This window comes from Brachycentrus maculatus, unplaced genomic scaffold, assembly GCF_059751285.1.
Source record: "Brachycentrus maculatus isolate JH-2025_06_01 unplaced genomic scaffold, ASM5975128v1 h1tg000179l, whole genome shotgun sequence".
Lineage (NCBI taxonomy): Eukaryota > Metazoa > Arthropoda > Insecta > Trichoptera > Brachycentridae > Brachycentrus > Brachycentrus maculatus.
In genome coordinates, this window is record NW_028280930.1 from 365,370 (window position 1) to 381,390 (window position 16,021).

The 16,021-nt window shown below is 33.2% G+C and overlaps 2 protein-coding genes across 6 annotated transcripts in view; one reads left to right on the forward strand and one right to left on the reverse strand.

Annotated features, from left to right (window-relative positions):
• Positions 1 to 1,870: 1,870 nt before the first annotated feature.
• On the reverse strand, positions 1,871 to 12,189 carry LOC148308039 (kelch-like protein 26). 4 transcript variants are annotated; one of them, XR_015837746.1, is made up of 7 exons: positions 11,947 to 12,185; positions 11,332 to 11,533; positions 9,761 to 10,257; positions 8,676 to 9,198; positions 7,761 to 7,970; positions 6,782 to 7,463; positions 1,871 to 6,702 (listed from the first exon to the last, which is right to left on the reverse strand). XR_015837746.1 is itself a non-coding variant. In XM_088262408.1 (6 exons), the coding sequence occupies exons 2-6, from the start codon at positions 11,491 to 11,493 to the stop codon at positions 6,987 to 6,989; spliced, it is 1,869 nt and encodes a 622-aa protein (XP_088118534.1). In that variant the 5' UTR covers positions 11,494 to 11,533; positions 11,947 to 12,189; the 3' UTR covers positions 1,871 to 6,986. The 4 variants fall into 4 exon arrangements, 3 of the variants coding, with proteins under 3 accessions (XP_088118534.1, XP_088118535.1, XP_088118536.1); XM_088262408.1 differs by having other exon boundaries at positions 1,871 to 7,463; positions 11,947 to 12,189; XM_088262409.1 differs by lacking the exon at positions 11,947 to 12,185 and adding an exon at positions 11,709 to 11,851 and having other exon boundaries at positions 1,871 to 7,463.
• A 932-nt stretch (positions 12,190 to 13,121) lies between these two features.
• Positions 13,122 to 16,021, forward strand: part of Madm (MLF1-adaptor molecule) — a 66,643-nt gene continuing 63,743 nt past the window's right edge. For both annotated transcript variants that reach the window (XM_088262406.1, XM_088262407.1), the window contains exon 1: positions 13,122 to 13,653. In XM_088262406.1, coding sequence (XP_088118532.1) covers positions 13,528 to 13,653 — 126 coding nt within the window. In that variant the 5' untranslated portion in view covers positions 13,122 to 13,527. The remainder of the gene's footprint in view (positions 13,654 to 16,021) is intronic.

Here is a 16,021-nt window from a genome sequence, read left to right on the forward strand (position 1 = left end):
TTTTTTAAGACAGGAACCTTTTTTAACACTAGGTTTACAGCACCCATCAAAATGACGGATTTCTGATTTGCTTTGTAAATTTTTACTAAATGGACAGAATTCTTTCTGATTTTTTAAAATGACTTCATAATGGATCAGTGCAAATATTTTTACCGTTATTGTTTTTTTGGAAACTTCTTATTTTTGAAAATCTTGTCACTTGTCACCTATCTCCACAGACACCCGTCAAATTGATGGATTTGGTAGTTTAAAGAATCCTTTTGGATTCGTTGCATTTGTGAAAATATTAGTTTTGAAACAACATAATCATACTTCTACAATTTGTGTGAAGCAATGAAGAAAGAATGTCATCGATGTTTAGAATATTTTGTTTCAAACACAAATTTACAGGTACCTACACGCCCGGAGTATACCGAGAGTACCGTGCATTTGGGGCATTATGATTTATGGGGCAATAAAAAAGGTCTCTTTGAGGGTTGATTTCTGGCAAAGTTATCATACCATCTAACAGTCTTCAGTTTTAGAGTTGTAGCTTGTGAGTGAAGACGTTTACCAAGTTTAAAATTTTTTGCATTACGTTTAAATATTTCAAAGAATAAAATCTACGCATTTTTTTTGATAATTTCATTTTCTTTTAATTAGTTTTATTAACTTTTACAGGAATATTTATTTATATTCACACATTTTTGAAATCATGAGTAAATCAAGATCAAGAAAGTGTTATTGAATGAAATGAAGAACATTCCGATACTAGCTATGAAGAAAGAGAATTTGAAAAAAGTGAAAGTGAAAATGTATCAAAGATTTCCGAATCGGTCAACAGCGAAATTTTAGAAGGGTCGTCAGAAAAGGAAAACATACCAGGTCTCTGTAGAAAAAGAATACGCATTTCATAAAGCACCGACTCCGAGAATGAGACAGGCGCATCTTTAACTCTCACCGCCTCCACCTACAAAAACAATACAACAGAGCTGCTTGCTGTCGATGGAACACAATGGATGGACTTTGAAGCAAGTGGGTTCGGCGGTAGACTGCCCACTCATACAATATTAAAGAAGTCGCAAGTCCTACTGGATATTCCAAAAGAAATGTGATGTTGGGTCATGTACAAACTGCTCTCGAACTAATAAATGATACGTGCATGTTACAACATATCAAAGACTGCACAGAAATAGAAGTGCGTTGTGTTCTAAGAAAAAGGGAACATTTCAATTGCACAATTGAATCGATGTTATATATATCAGGGGAGCATACGACGCGAAATCGCTAAGGCGCAAATAATTGCAGTGTGAAAAATTGAGGCCATCTTTTTTTCCAAAAACAGTCTCCAAAGATCAGTTTATTTGGGTTGTCATAATATTTATATAATACATTTAATATGTTTAAAAAAAAAGAGTTTTTATGTTTATCTGTCAAAATGACGGGTGCCATAGAGATAGGTATAAAAAAATGTCAGTAAACCTAGTGTTAAACAGATCTTCTTATGGAAATGTACTGACCAGATCTCCAGAAAATATTACAACCCTACAGTAACTGCATGTTACAGTTCGTGACATTTGGTCGATGGATTTAGCCAAACAGAAATTTGCCCCGTGCAAATTGGCTAAATGATGATTAACCGTGAAAAAATATTTCTGATTTCTTAATTTGTAGGTTAAGAAATAATGTTTATTTTCTCATGTATGTGGTAACTGTTGATGATCTTGTAACAGTACATTAAGATAGGTAATTTCATTTGGTCAAATTTCCAATCCAAATGTTTGTCAGACAAAAGTCCACAAACAGTGTACCTGGCATATTTTTAAAAACTAATCTAAAATCAATGAAATGGTAAAAAATTCTAAATAAAAGAAATATTTAAGTACTTCTTCAAGATATATTTGTAAGTTAAATAATAAATAAATCAGTGGTTAAATTATATTAAAAATTCCGCTAAAAGAGGTAAAAAGCAAAAAAAACATAATTTTTCTAGAGATCATAATAATACAGGTGTTGCGGACAAAAAAGCATTGTGTAATCCTTATATTTCAAAACTTTTTGTGACTTTACAAATTAAATAACATTTGATAAACTCTAAAGATCCCAACAAATTCGGAATCTTTAACATTTATTTTACTATAAATATTTTATTTTAACAATAATCTATAAAGGTATGTGTTTGCTGTGATTTATTAACAATTTATTTTAAATAACTACCAGTTATCTTAGATTAAGTGACAAATTGTGGGGATGTTTTAAAGAAAATGCCATAGTTCGATCAAGGTTTTCTGGCATCAATAAACCACGAAAAAATATTATTATTTTAGGTTATTTGAACTCACTTAATTTGTAGTATCAAGTTAAAGAAAAAGCAACATGAAATTCAGTTCAATGAGAATTCCTTATTAGGAATTTGTATTATATGTCTTGCATATTATTCAACTCACTTACATATTATTAATATGTTTCATGTGCTATACTGTAAAAACTTAAAAGTGTAATTTTACAGATTGTAAAAAGTGAGGTTTAAAAAGTCAAACTATATTTATTTCAAAGAGAAACATTTTAATGTATTACTTAGTAAATACCCTTTTTCCTTAAATCTACTGTGACACGTGTTTCAATGCATTCAGCATCATTTTCAAACACCGGTGTTTTCATACGGTGTTTGAAAATGATGCAAAATGCATTGAAACACGTGTCACAGTAGATTTAAAGAAAAAGTGGTATTTACTAAGTAATACATTAATTAAAAATGGATAGATTTTACCACAAAGTGACTGCCGAATCAATCAAAGAAACATTTTAGTAAAATTATATAACATATAGTAGTCTATGTTTACATACAAGTTATCATAATCACAACATGTCCTGTTTTGGTGTTATTTTTATTTTTAAACATCAATACAAGATCTCAATAGTTTTTGTACAAGCCTCAAAAAAAAAAGTTTTTTGATACATCGCATTGTATGCTGAAGGAGGTAACGGAAGGGTGCCTCATGAGACTAGTAAATATGTTGGGTTGTTGTTAACATATAAGCTGTCGTCCCTTTTGTATGTAGACATATCAATGCGGTGCAAACAGATATCAAATAGGATAGATGTGATGTTACGTGCTTAAAATCAGACAATTTTTACATTTAAAAAATGCACATACATGTTACAAAAATGACACTGCAGTTATATAAAAAATAAAAGAATTACAATGTATTAACTCTATGCAGCATTGAACTTTGTCATTAGAATATGTATTGTATATTTGACGTACTAACAGATATTATAATCTATTACTTGCCATTCCGCAGCTGTCAAAATTTTAACCAATTTCAGTGTATTTTAACTGCGTAAGAGCATTAGCATTTATATTTGTTAGTAAAAAATTTGGATGAAGCATACAGTGATTTTTTATTACAAAAACAAATGAAGTAATCAAACGCAAGTTGGATTCTGTCCATGGAAACCTTTCTCCGTCATACGCAAACATAAAATGGTGGACAGCTGAATTCAGGCCAGGTCGTACAAGCATTCAGGATTACCAAGGATGCCAGAACGAGGTCACAAATTCAGAAAACAATAAAATATACATTTTTCTACAATTTTTGTTTTCATTTTTAGGCTCACTAATTATCAGCCCAACTCGTGGTTACATGAGACTCATACTAACTCATGATGTATACTATTTTATTATAGATTGAAATACACACACGTACAAAGCATCCATTATTAATAATTCTTCAGACGACATGACTCCTACATTTAATATGTCATTATTAGGAACATAGTAAAGAAATACCAAAGATTTGATTTAATCATCTATGTTTTTAAATTACGAGCATTGCTCTCAAAATTATCTTTAATTTTACAGTACAAAGGACGAGAGAACTAAGCTGCGATCACAACCTATAGGTACATATTTATATTTAATATAAAGTTAGAATTTAGAATTAGTGATTAAATGCTTAGTTTTTATTTTGTCTTTCAATAGAGTACCTATACTGTTTAGTACATAATGCTTTAAGTAAAAATTTTAAAGTCTCACAAAGTGCAACATAAAAAATGGCTTAATTGCTGGCACCAAAAAAAACCTCTCCTACCGTTTAGTATTATGTGAAAGTTCAATTATGGTCAGTCTGTATATTTTCTGCAATCACCATCTTTGTAATTTGGTCATCATTTATTCACTATATAGATGCGTAAATTTAATAATAACATTAAAAATTACATAATTTTAATGCAGAGGAAGACCGAAAAAGACATAGTCCGCTTGAAAGAGGACTTGATAAAAGGCAATAATTGTGCTTGCATGAAAAGGCATAGTTTGTACTGAGAATAGTGATTTCTCAGTACGAAGAAATGGCAAGATAGTTTATTACTCGTAGAAAGTTACTCCTAGTGGCTAGTTATCGTTGAGCGAGACGAACCAAAGTACGAATAATTAAAAAGTCATAATGTCTATCATTGACCTCATTTTAAAATTCTCCCAAGAGAAAATGTCTAATGGTGGTGACTGACCCGAGCATTTCGTCGTAACGTACCGTCGTAACATCGCTCGCGGCGAGCATCCGAAACTATGGATGGAGCACTCGGCTCGCTGTACTGACTGCCTGAATGCTCGCATCGTAACGTGTTACGTTACAACGAAATGGCTCTGGTCAGTCACCATCCTAATGTTTTATTTTTTGCAAATATACTTTTTTTTTTAAATATTAGTAATGTCAACATTATTTAAATTTCAAAATATATTTACAAAATCATTCAATTATTTGCCTATATATAAAACATCAATATTTGTAAAATGTGTGTACAAAAAGTATTACCTTCTGGCGTGGATAAAAATGGATACAAAAAAACTAACATTTATGATTTTTCACAACAGAAAAATACACAAATCAGAAATCCCTGACTAATTCTTATGGCAGTGTTTACACAATTCTTAAGAAAAAAAATGAGTACATACCTACAAGTACATAAATATAATACCTATATGTAACATATTATAATTTTTATTATATAATTGCATACACCAAAACCTAATACATATTTTAAATTATATTAATATATTTAATTGAATACTTTGTTTTTTACCATCGCATAATTTTATTTCTTTGCTGATTTTATAAAAATATAAACATTTGAAACGTTATATAAATGTATAAAATGTTTATTGCTGTATGTTGCGTAACAGGTACATACGTATTTTAATTAATACAGGGTGGGGCGCGGTCACTGCCTTTTTTGAAACTCTCGCCACAAAACGACTTACTCCTAGAACGCATTTCTATAGCGCGTTTGAAAGCACAGAATCTTAATTTTTTTTTAGGTTACTTACTAAACACTTGACACTAGTCGATCACACGATGGACGAACGCGCGCGTTCGCCATGGAGGCCTACTTTTCTTTCAGCCGTTCCGTCATCGCAACTCAGCGTGCATTCAGAAAACAGTTCAATATCGCGCTTGCAGGTGTGCCTAATCGTTAATTGATTTTTAAAACAGGTATCAAATATAATTATGTGGGTGGACAGACTGACAATACTTTTTGTGCTATGATTTTTTTAAATAAGGAAGTGACCACGCCCCACCATGTATTTTCACTGGTCTCATATTAATGAACTAATTATTACACATACTCTTCTAATATATATTTTTTATTTGTTCACTACTGGAAATAACGCACTATGTGGCAGGAAACAATGCAACAAAAAAAACTAGTTAATATCCGCAAGGCAAATAATTGAGGCAATTTCCATTCAAACATAATACGAAATAATAAATACATACATCCTACAAACAGAAACCATAGCGTCATTTAGCTTTTAATAAATTAATAATTAATAAATACAATAGTAGTCATACATACGCTAGTTAATAAATAAAATATAAAAGGATTTTTCGCTTGTGTCAACACAAAAAATAGGAAAGGTATGGCAGTAGTATTGCTAAAAAAAATGTTGCACTAAAGAAAAGTATTTATGTAAATATTTCTAAAAATTACCCCATGTACCACTCCATTAATGTTGAAAGCATAAAATAAAAGCATGTTCAATTGCTATTTTATAATTCAACAGATTTTTATATACCTATATAGTTAACAAGTCTTCTACATAAGTAGTCACCAACTTTTTTGTTACCACAATAAAGTTGGTGACCACTGTCCTATATTGTGTTAAACGTGATTAAAATAAAAGTACGTACTAAAAACCAACATAACCATATATTGACTTTCCTGACAAATATAATCATCAGAACAATTCAATATATTGAAGAAAAAATAATAATGGTTAGTACATTTGAATCTAAATTTACACTTCACATTAAAAAATGCTTTTTTTTTTAATAACATTTGCAATTAATTTTTTTAATTTATAAAAAAGAGATTTTTTTGTAAATTGACTTCAGTTAACAATTTTATTAACTGCTGTTGTTGTTGTGGGCAAAAATACAAATTCCATTCGCAACATCGCCATGCACCAGTAAGCTTATGGGTATTTTTTTCTAACGTGGAAATTTATAGTTTGATTTGAAAAAACTAATTATTGCAAAGTGGTGCTATTGCTTTTATACCTCTCATATACAGTTTGTCAATTTCTGTTTTTAAATAATTTGTATTTGAAGCACTAACTTTATGATTTTCCATTTTGTAATTAAAATGTAACTTTGTTTTAAAAAAAACTATATTTTATTATAACTTAATTATAATATCTACCGGTTTCGAAGCTAACCGCTTCTTTATCAAGACTGATTAATACAGATAGTGTATTAGTATGAATCAGTCTTGATAAAGAAGCGGTTAGATTCGAAACCGGTAGACATTATAATTAAATTATAATAAAATATTTATAGTGATTTTAAAACTAAGTTTTACATTTTAATTATATCTAAAACAAAGTTACATTTTAATTATATCTGTTTTTATACTTTAAACATTATGGAAAGTGGGAGAGATAAGCTACCATTTGATGCGCAAACCTTACTGGATGAAAAGCGCTGTTTGTAAAAGATGTACGGTTAAAAAGAACGGTGATCTTTGCTATCAGTCAACACATCCATATCATCCCTGCACTTGGGAACATACAGAGTAGCGCAAGTGTGCTCCCAAATATCTTGGGGATAGTTCTCTCCAGTGATCCAAATGTCAGTTTCCAAGTCGTAGCACTCTATGGCCGCAGTCGCCCGGTCGAACATGGCGTCACTGTGGAAGCCGCCGATGAGATATATTTTGGAGTCCACGCTCACCACTCCGGCGTGGTAGCGCGGGGTGGGCACGCGCGTCACCACTTCCCATTGGTCGAGGGCAACGTCGTACGAGTCGATGGTGTCAGCCAGCACGCGGTTGCCTGATTCGGCGTCCTCGTACCAGCCTCCGGCCACGTAGATCTTGTCCCCGATGACAAGCATGGCGTGGTCAGCTCTCGGAGTGAGAAGACTCTGGCGAGGCTCCCACACGTCACTCACTGCATCGTACCACCGCACCGATGACAAGACCTAGTAATTGACATTTTTTGCTTGTAAGTCTTACGGTTATAAATATGAAGGTATTAGAAGCAGGGCTCGAAATGGAAAATATATAGTTCCTTCCATTTTTAATTTGTTGCCAGCGGAACCAACAAAAATAGGATCCAAATTTCCAGTACTTTATATCCAAGTACAGGAAAAAAGGCATCGCAATATTTTTCAATATTGCGATGCCTTCTATGGATTTTAATTCACAAGTATTCAAGAATAGTTACAGTTAGTCTTGTGGAACAGTGACATTAGAGAATGGGAACATTTATTGTGTACCTGATAGCAGTGCAGCCCCCCGGATATGAGGAGGGCAGGGGTGGGGGATGGCAGAGCGCAGCCGGCGTGCTGCGAGCGCCCCCCTCCCAGGGGCCGGATGCTTCTCCAGGTGTCTGTAGCCGGGTCGTAGCGCTCGCACGCGCTTTCCTCCTCGCCCCCTTCCTCCTCTACCTCACTCACGCCCCCTATAGCGTACAGATGATCCAGCACCTATTGCAAACGGTATTCGGCTATTCATTTACAGTGAGCATAATTACAATTATACAATACAAATATGAACATAGTTAAAAATCTTTCATTCTCATTACTGTTTAAATTTTGGTGGTGTTTTTATGTGTATCATCATGTCTCAATGACATTAAACACTTTGGCTGATCAGTGTGCTTTTTTTTTCAAATAATCATAATTTTTTTTAACGAATGGTGGAAGGGTGATGAGTAGAAAAAAGAATGACGCCGTGACCGTAGAACAAGAGATCATTACAATACTTTTGTTTACAAAAAACAGCATTATTTATGAGACATAAAATAAAATCCCACTCAATTGAGCTCCAACGCTGCCACATGTTTAGTATTGGAACTCTTCAAAATAGTATTGGAATTTTTCAAATTCTATATCCAATGAAAAAATCTAAATAGGAAAATAGTTAAGTCGTTACTCTTTTATTTTTAACCATCTCATTTATTTTTCTCATTTACATATTTCTCTAATTTCATTTTATTTAAACTTTTTTTTTATTGTTATTTGTTGTCATTCTTTAATGTTATGTCAATTCGCTTTATTTTTATGTTGTGTATAATATGCACCATATTAATCTTGGAAATCTGCACACTCCATCTCAAGATTTGGAACAAACAAACAAATAAAAATTACTTAACACATAAAAGATTTAATTTGGAAAATAAATTTATTTACCACATTAAGAGAAAATCTGCATCTTTCGCGTTGCATAGGGGCCATTGTTGTCCATTTATTATACCGAGGGCTGTATCTGAACCCAAAAGGATGAATATTTTCCTGCAGAGATTGGTTGAAGCAACCTCCCACGACATAGAGCTCATTATCCAAGGCGGCCGTTCCGAAGTTGCATTGTTCCACGTGCGGAATTGTGGTCAGTCTTTTCCATTTACCTTTACTCGGTAAAAAATATGTTATCTCGTTTGTGATTCCTCCGATGCCAAAGCCTCCAACCTTCACTACGGCCAACTCCATTCCTCTGGAGTTCACCAACACATTACTCTCGGAGGAGGGAACTGTTGGAGTTTTCAAGCTCGCTTGGTGACAGGCGTCTCGCAATATATGGCAATACAGTTGTTGATCCTGCCTACTTCCACCGGCAAATGATTTTTTGAGTATGGACTCGATCTCCCATTTGGACATTTCTGAGAAATGAACTCTTCTCAAGAATCGCATCGCGTGAGAAAGTCGCTGTTTGTACCTACAAAAAATGGATATATTTTTAAAAAATACATATTTATTAATGAAATATATAAAACTTCTTCCAGAAATTGTGCAGATATAGTAACGAATTTGTATTTTTTTTTATAAACAGTAAAATGAAGTTTGATCTTCAAATTCATTGCACAAATAAAACACACAAAAAGCAAATGTTAAAACCACTAGGAACCCATAAACGCCCCTAGAAACTTACATCATTGTACATAATTAATAAGAAAAAAATTGTCACCATCTGGGATACGAATGAGCTATATAATTTAACAATAATCCACTTATTTGTAGATATGTGAGATTTTGATCAAATATTTTATATTGAATATGGATAATGGTAAAAATGGGTGCACACCCATTTTTACTTTTTTTATTTAGATAATATTTGATATTAGTATTTGATAGATTTAGTAGGTGGGATGTATATGTGATATTCATTTGCAGGTGATATTTATTTTGTAACAAATGAGTACATATGTAGGATGCTCCAAGTAATCAGCTATAGGGACCGCACGCTGAATCAGTAAGACAAAAACATAAAAGCAATATACCCAATATTATCGTGGTATCGAAGCCATCGAAGAACAATTCTCAGCACTTCAGTTTCGGGACAATCCACAGGAAAATCACATTCCAGCAAGTGTTCCAACTGTTGCGGCGAGAGTCTATAGAACTCGTTGGAATTGGAAAACTCTCGTAAATGACCACTAATAAATCGGTAAACTTTCAGTCTTAGTTGGTTCAAGGAATAGGTTTCAGCGATCGTTACTATGTCGACGCAATTTTCCAAATCCAATTGTGCCTGTAGGTAGTTAGAGCACGCTTCCACCACAGCCACCACTTGCACATGACTAGCGGCCGAGAGGACGTCTTGTATGTTGGCCAAGTTCAATCCGAGGCGTGAGGTGTACGCATAGTCTAGGAGCAGTCTCATCCCTTCTGCCGTGACCCCATTTAGGCGAATCTCATTTTGCTTAGATTCCAGCATCGCATCGGTAAACATGGCACGGAAATAATCACTGCACGATGCCAGCACGGCGCGATGGGCCTTAAAGTACAGAAAATGCAATCATCAAAATAAAGTTTTTAACAGACAAATTCAACGACATAAAATATAACTATATGAGCGCTTATCCACTACCCGGAATCCCGTGTAATTTTACCGTCCGGCACGTCAGTTAGCATTTTAAAACGATGATTGGCTTGGATTGGCTTGTGCTTTTGTCCATCTTTCTTCGGATCGGAGCTCTTGATCGGCGCGTGAACATGTTGTGCGTAAATTCGATCACGCTTAACTGTCGTAGTCGTTTTCATTTTTCAAAACCGGACTGCCGGACGGTGAAATCCCGTGTAGTGGAAAAACGCCCTATGTGTTAATAAAATACATGTGGAACGGATACATACAACTAAGTTTGAAGTAAGGTTATTGCATTTTAATGTCTAAATAAAAAAAATATGTACTGTAAATACCTAAAGTTTACATTTTGTTGAATTGCATTCCTAAATTTTCTTTTCACCAGGTGTTTATTTTATTTTAAATTTAACTAAACCTGTTTTATTATTTTTTATCTAACTATGCTTCATTAGCACTTTGACCCCATTCTTCTTTTATATGTAGTTTTCGTATCCTTTTTTCACTTGTTTAAATTGCAGGCACTTAATTATATTTAATACTCTTCCAATAAGAGTAAATTCCATGACTCATTGATATTATACAATATGTAAATAATTTTTTTTTTAAATAAATAAAAAAGGCTATGCGCCATAGGGACCCAAAGTGAAGATAGTTTGACATAGTCATACAGGTTTTTTTTTTTAAATTTATATCTCGCTTTATAATTTAAATGACATGCATGACAATCTTGCACCATCATTCTCAAACTATATTTCTCAGTGTTTGTCTAAGGAATATCGATAAATATCTAATCACTTATACCTTAGTTATATGGAGTAGCAAACGCCGCTTCACTCCACATTGTGTTTAATTTGTCATGGTTTTTAGGGCAGAATTTAGTAGTATTTGATTTATTTTGTGTACTTGAATGAAATAGAAAATAATATTGAATAAAATGATATATTTAGAGTTAATTGTGCAAAAGTCGGAGGAAACATGGAATCATACCTGGAATGCATTTCCTTGGGCATATAATGTTACATCCAAGAGATGTCCTTTTGACCGTAAACTATTAAGGCCAGATAACAATGTGTCAGAATGTGAAGGAGAATCGAAATAAACAGTATTGAGAGGTTTCTCATTGTACTCCCAACCTGGTACTAATGTCATCTTTCCGGATGTTAACCAACCATGTCACAAGAATATATAACTGAAATTGTCATTAAAATATTCCAATATTAGAAAATTAGGTGATCACTTGTGTAATAAGTCACATTGGAGAAAAACCATGTAATAATGTAATTATTAAGGGTTATCCAATTAAGATATAAGTTTGGATTACATATCCAATTAGATAACAATGGTCTGGTGAGAAAATAACTCACTTGGCAAATAATAATTATAACATTCCGTGCGAACTCGATGGTTACACATAATGAAATACTTATGAACTTTACACACAAGCAAGAGTAAACAAATAGTTGCAGGAATTTTAAATATTATACTATAAAACAAAACTTTCAAAAGCGATTGATATTAAGCCGCATTTGTTTTAATTCGGCGATAATTATTTCGATAAACAAACATAGTTGACAAAAGTGAAAGGATTATTAGGTCAAGTACCTTTTCAGTAAAAATTATCAGAGAATATAACAAAGATGAACCAGAAAAACAGTGTGCTGATTTTTTTGTAGTCACTTTTAATTGAATGTTAATAAAACCAAATATATTGGTAAAACGCGCTCATACTTCGATCGAACGTCAACAATGAACATCGGCCAGTAATTTTTCATTACAACCAAACGCCAAATAACCACATCCAACAATAAAGGATATAAATATAGTCAAAGACAATATTGGATAATCAAAGACAAGTTTACACCATAATACCATAGACAAAATGACAGTCTTTCATATTTTTTTAACCCTTCACTCGTTTACGTGATATGGCATTTCTCTTTCTTGTTCAAAATAAAAACACCCCGTTTAAAATTAGGTAGGCTCGCAGTATATTGGTTTACTGCATGCTCAAAACTCTGTTAAAAAAAACTGTCCCCAAAAACGTTCATTATAATTTTCCATTTCGGGATTTCGAGATGTTCATTAAGTTTGTTCAGAATAAATTATTATCATTTTAAGTTTTCTAAAAGATGAAGTTAAAACATATTAAAATTCATTTGTTTGGAAATGAAAAGAATTCATGATTATTTCATTTCAAAAGAAAAGTCATCGTATGAATAAAGATTATTATGTTCTTTTCAAATGAAAATTCAGAATAAGGATTCACAATTTTTTACTGAAAATCGTTTTTTTTAAGATAAATAACTGCACGAAATATGTATATGCCTTTTCATAAAATATGCTTACTAGTTTATTAGTTACTTTTATTTCTACATGGGTGCTCATCAATACATCATAATACGATGTAAGTAAAGATAAATATTCAATGTTTTATTTTTACTACATCGTTTTATTTTTAAATTGATACCATTTTATTCTTCTTCCTGTTTTGACAGAAACTTTTTAAAACGTGGATGGTATTTTACAATCATAAAAAAAACAGTTTAAATTTTCAAATTTCCTTGCTAAATGTGTACCAGCGTTTTACACGCATTTAATTCTATGTTAAAAAGTACATTATCCATATTTTGCTTATATTTATTTATAAATCTCGATACTGTTAGGTACCGATATCATTTAATTAAATAATTCTAGCTTTTGTATATCGGCCTTAGGATTAAGTAGTACCACTACAAGAAGGTTCGTGGATTCCAAGCAGTTGGTAATCTGTGGCGAGCAGTGTCAATTTTTACTCTCAGCGTGTGTGATGTGCCCTACTCTGTCCGCGGAACTGCGGTATCTTTCGGTCATTTATCTAGTCCTGAGACGGTCGCCGGTCGGTCGATGAATTGATTATTATTACAGTGTTGTGAAAGTTCTGGCGAAAAGTATGTAACAATAACTCAAACCGTGTCCATTTAAATGGTCGATATTGAATTTTTAAATTAACATTACAGAATATTCATGAAAAACAATTTTAATAAGAGATCAATGACGTCCAGACGTACGATAACCTTGGATATGATCACCAGGAAAAGAAGTGTAAACTAGTCAAAACATTAATGGTTTTGTCAAATCTTTTATTTTTAATAAGGGTTCATCGAGTGAAGTTTTTACTGTTTTATAAAAGTGAAGTGCTTTGTTATGTCTGGAACCAGAAGTATTGACAAGGAACGAAAGTCTCCTAGGGAGAGTGGTGAAGACTCGGAAGATGAAAGTGAAATCCTCGAGGAGAGTCCTTGTGGAAGGTGGCTAAAACGTCGGGAAGAGGTAAGCTTTTATGAAGATTTCATGGATGTACACGTTATACTATTCCGCACATATGTGTAACATGACATATGTCAAACTACTTCGATACATCTTGTGCCCATAGGAAACAAAACGATTAATTAAAATATTATTACTATTACTCACTGTTTTATTTGCTGTCATTTTTAAAGGCCGGTTATATTTGACATTTTTCTATATTTGAAAAATGTGGTTTGTAAATGCTTTCTAATATAAATTTTATTTATTCACTGAGACATCAATGTGTGATGTCCTATCCCTTTTAATATTTGGGTAAAGTTTCTAATATTTTCATAATTACGTTTTATCGACTGTATCGCATTATTAATTATATCATAATGATGTGCCTTTGGATCGTAAGTATTCGTAAAAATTGGCCATCGTGATTGCACTGATATCCATTATATGAAGATACTCTGTTAATTATAAAACAAAACTCTTAATCAGCATTTCACGAGAAAAAATCATTAGATAACCTAAATTTACCATAAATTGATGTTTGATTTCTTTAAAATGGTTATCAATTTCCTTAAAGTATGTGATACACAATAACAATATAATATAATAACAATTACAAATAAAAGCAGTTATTCATACATTCCTACAATACACCTTTGGGTTTTTAAATTTTGTTATTCCTGCAATAACAAAATTTATCAACTACTTGGACGATTAGAATGACAAGACTAAATTTGGGATTAGTATTATTTTATTTTATTTGGGATTATCTCTTCTTATTGAACTACAACTTTCAGTAAAATTATTTTTACAAAATTTGATATGGCCCGATTTAATGACGAGTCCAAATATACATTTTTTGTTTCCAAGAAATAAACATTGAGTGTGTAATTTCTTAATAATGATCCTTCAAAACAGCATTTATATGTTTATATCATTTTTGCCTACTACTAATATTAATATCGAATTGAAGATTTTGTTGTTGTATGTAACGTACTTGCATAGTTTGCTAATGACTGTTTTTACCAACTGTCAATTATTTTATGACTTGTTTAGCAATTACGTTACTTTTGGTATGATTAGCTTTGAAATAGTGGTATTTTTTGTGGAATATAATAACGGTTAGTTTGTCGCTTTGGGACTCTTTCCGTTGCTGCTATTCTCCTTTCCTTAATTCCTGTTGATTCTCCATTTCCTTTCCCATGCAGCAGCAATGTCCTGTTTTATCTTGCCTGTATTCCATTAAATATATTCCACTTCCATATCTAAGAATTTAGAGTGCAGTAATGATTGATTTCATGTAATTTACGATTAAGATAACACCGCCTCGATTAGATTCCTATGCGCCTATAGATGCGGATAGGAGCCAGGGCTGGCGACGTAGTGTAGGCAATAAAATTTACTTTACTTATGATACAGTGGCTTGCACAGAGTTTTTAATCGGGGTAGGCAGTAGGGTTGGGTAAGGATAAGGCATAGTACGGCTGTCCAAACTTAAAACACAGTAAGGGACATTTTTTTGTAGTACGTTTTTTTTTGCATATTGGACTAAGTAGGTTCTACTTTGTCCAAAAATGCAAAAAAACGTACTATAAAAAATGTCCCTTACTGTGTTTTGAATTTGGACAGCCGAGTAGGCACTTGTCGTGTTTCTATATGTAACGCGAATAACTCAGGGTAGGCACTGCTTTTCTGCCTACATAGAATGCACGCCTCTGCTTATGAACCTTAATTTTTAACGACTTTACCATTTTGAAACCGGCTATCGATCAGTGTTGTAATACTGAAAAGAAAAATCATAATTATTTTTATTTTGTATGTAATATAAGTAAAGTCAAAGTTGTCTACGCTCTTAGGTTAAAGCTTTTTGGTGGGCAGAGGCAGTCTGTCTGATATGTCACCGAGAGTCCCGTCGCCGCCGCGGGCAGTACGGGGTACGCAATACCGAGTACTCAAACGGTACGCGCGCACTTTCCTCGCATATATATCCGCACGTACTCGTTCATAACGTTCAAGGAGAATCTATTTATATCCCGGCGTCTGGTCCGCGGTCCGCGCACTCACTACATCTTCCTCTTGCCGCTCGCCTGTGCGGGACAGCGGCCAGCGGGCAGTGACTGCGCGCAGAGCCGGCCCTCTCGGGGTCTGCCGACCTACCTTAGAGACGGTGATTAGTCATCGTTTTCCGGAAATCCGTAATAATCATTGAGAAAATTAGACATGCGGGCCAAATGGAAAGTACTGCATTCTAAATGTTGCTTCCATTTTTTTTATGAACCTAACATGAAACCGTCCAAAACTGTTACAAAGATTTATATGTTTATTCAATATTACCCCGGACTGGTGCCTAAAGCGAAGGGCTAATCACCTTTCCTTTGTGTGTTAATTATCG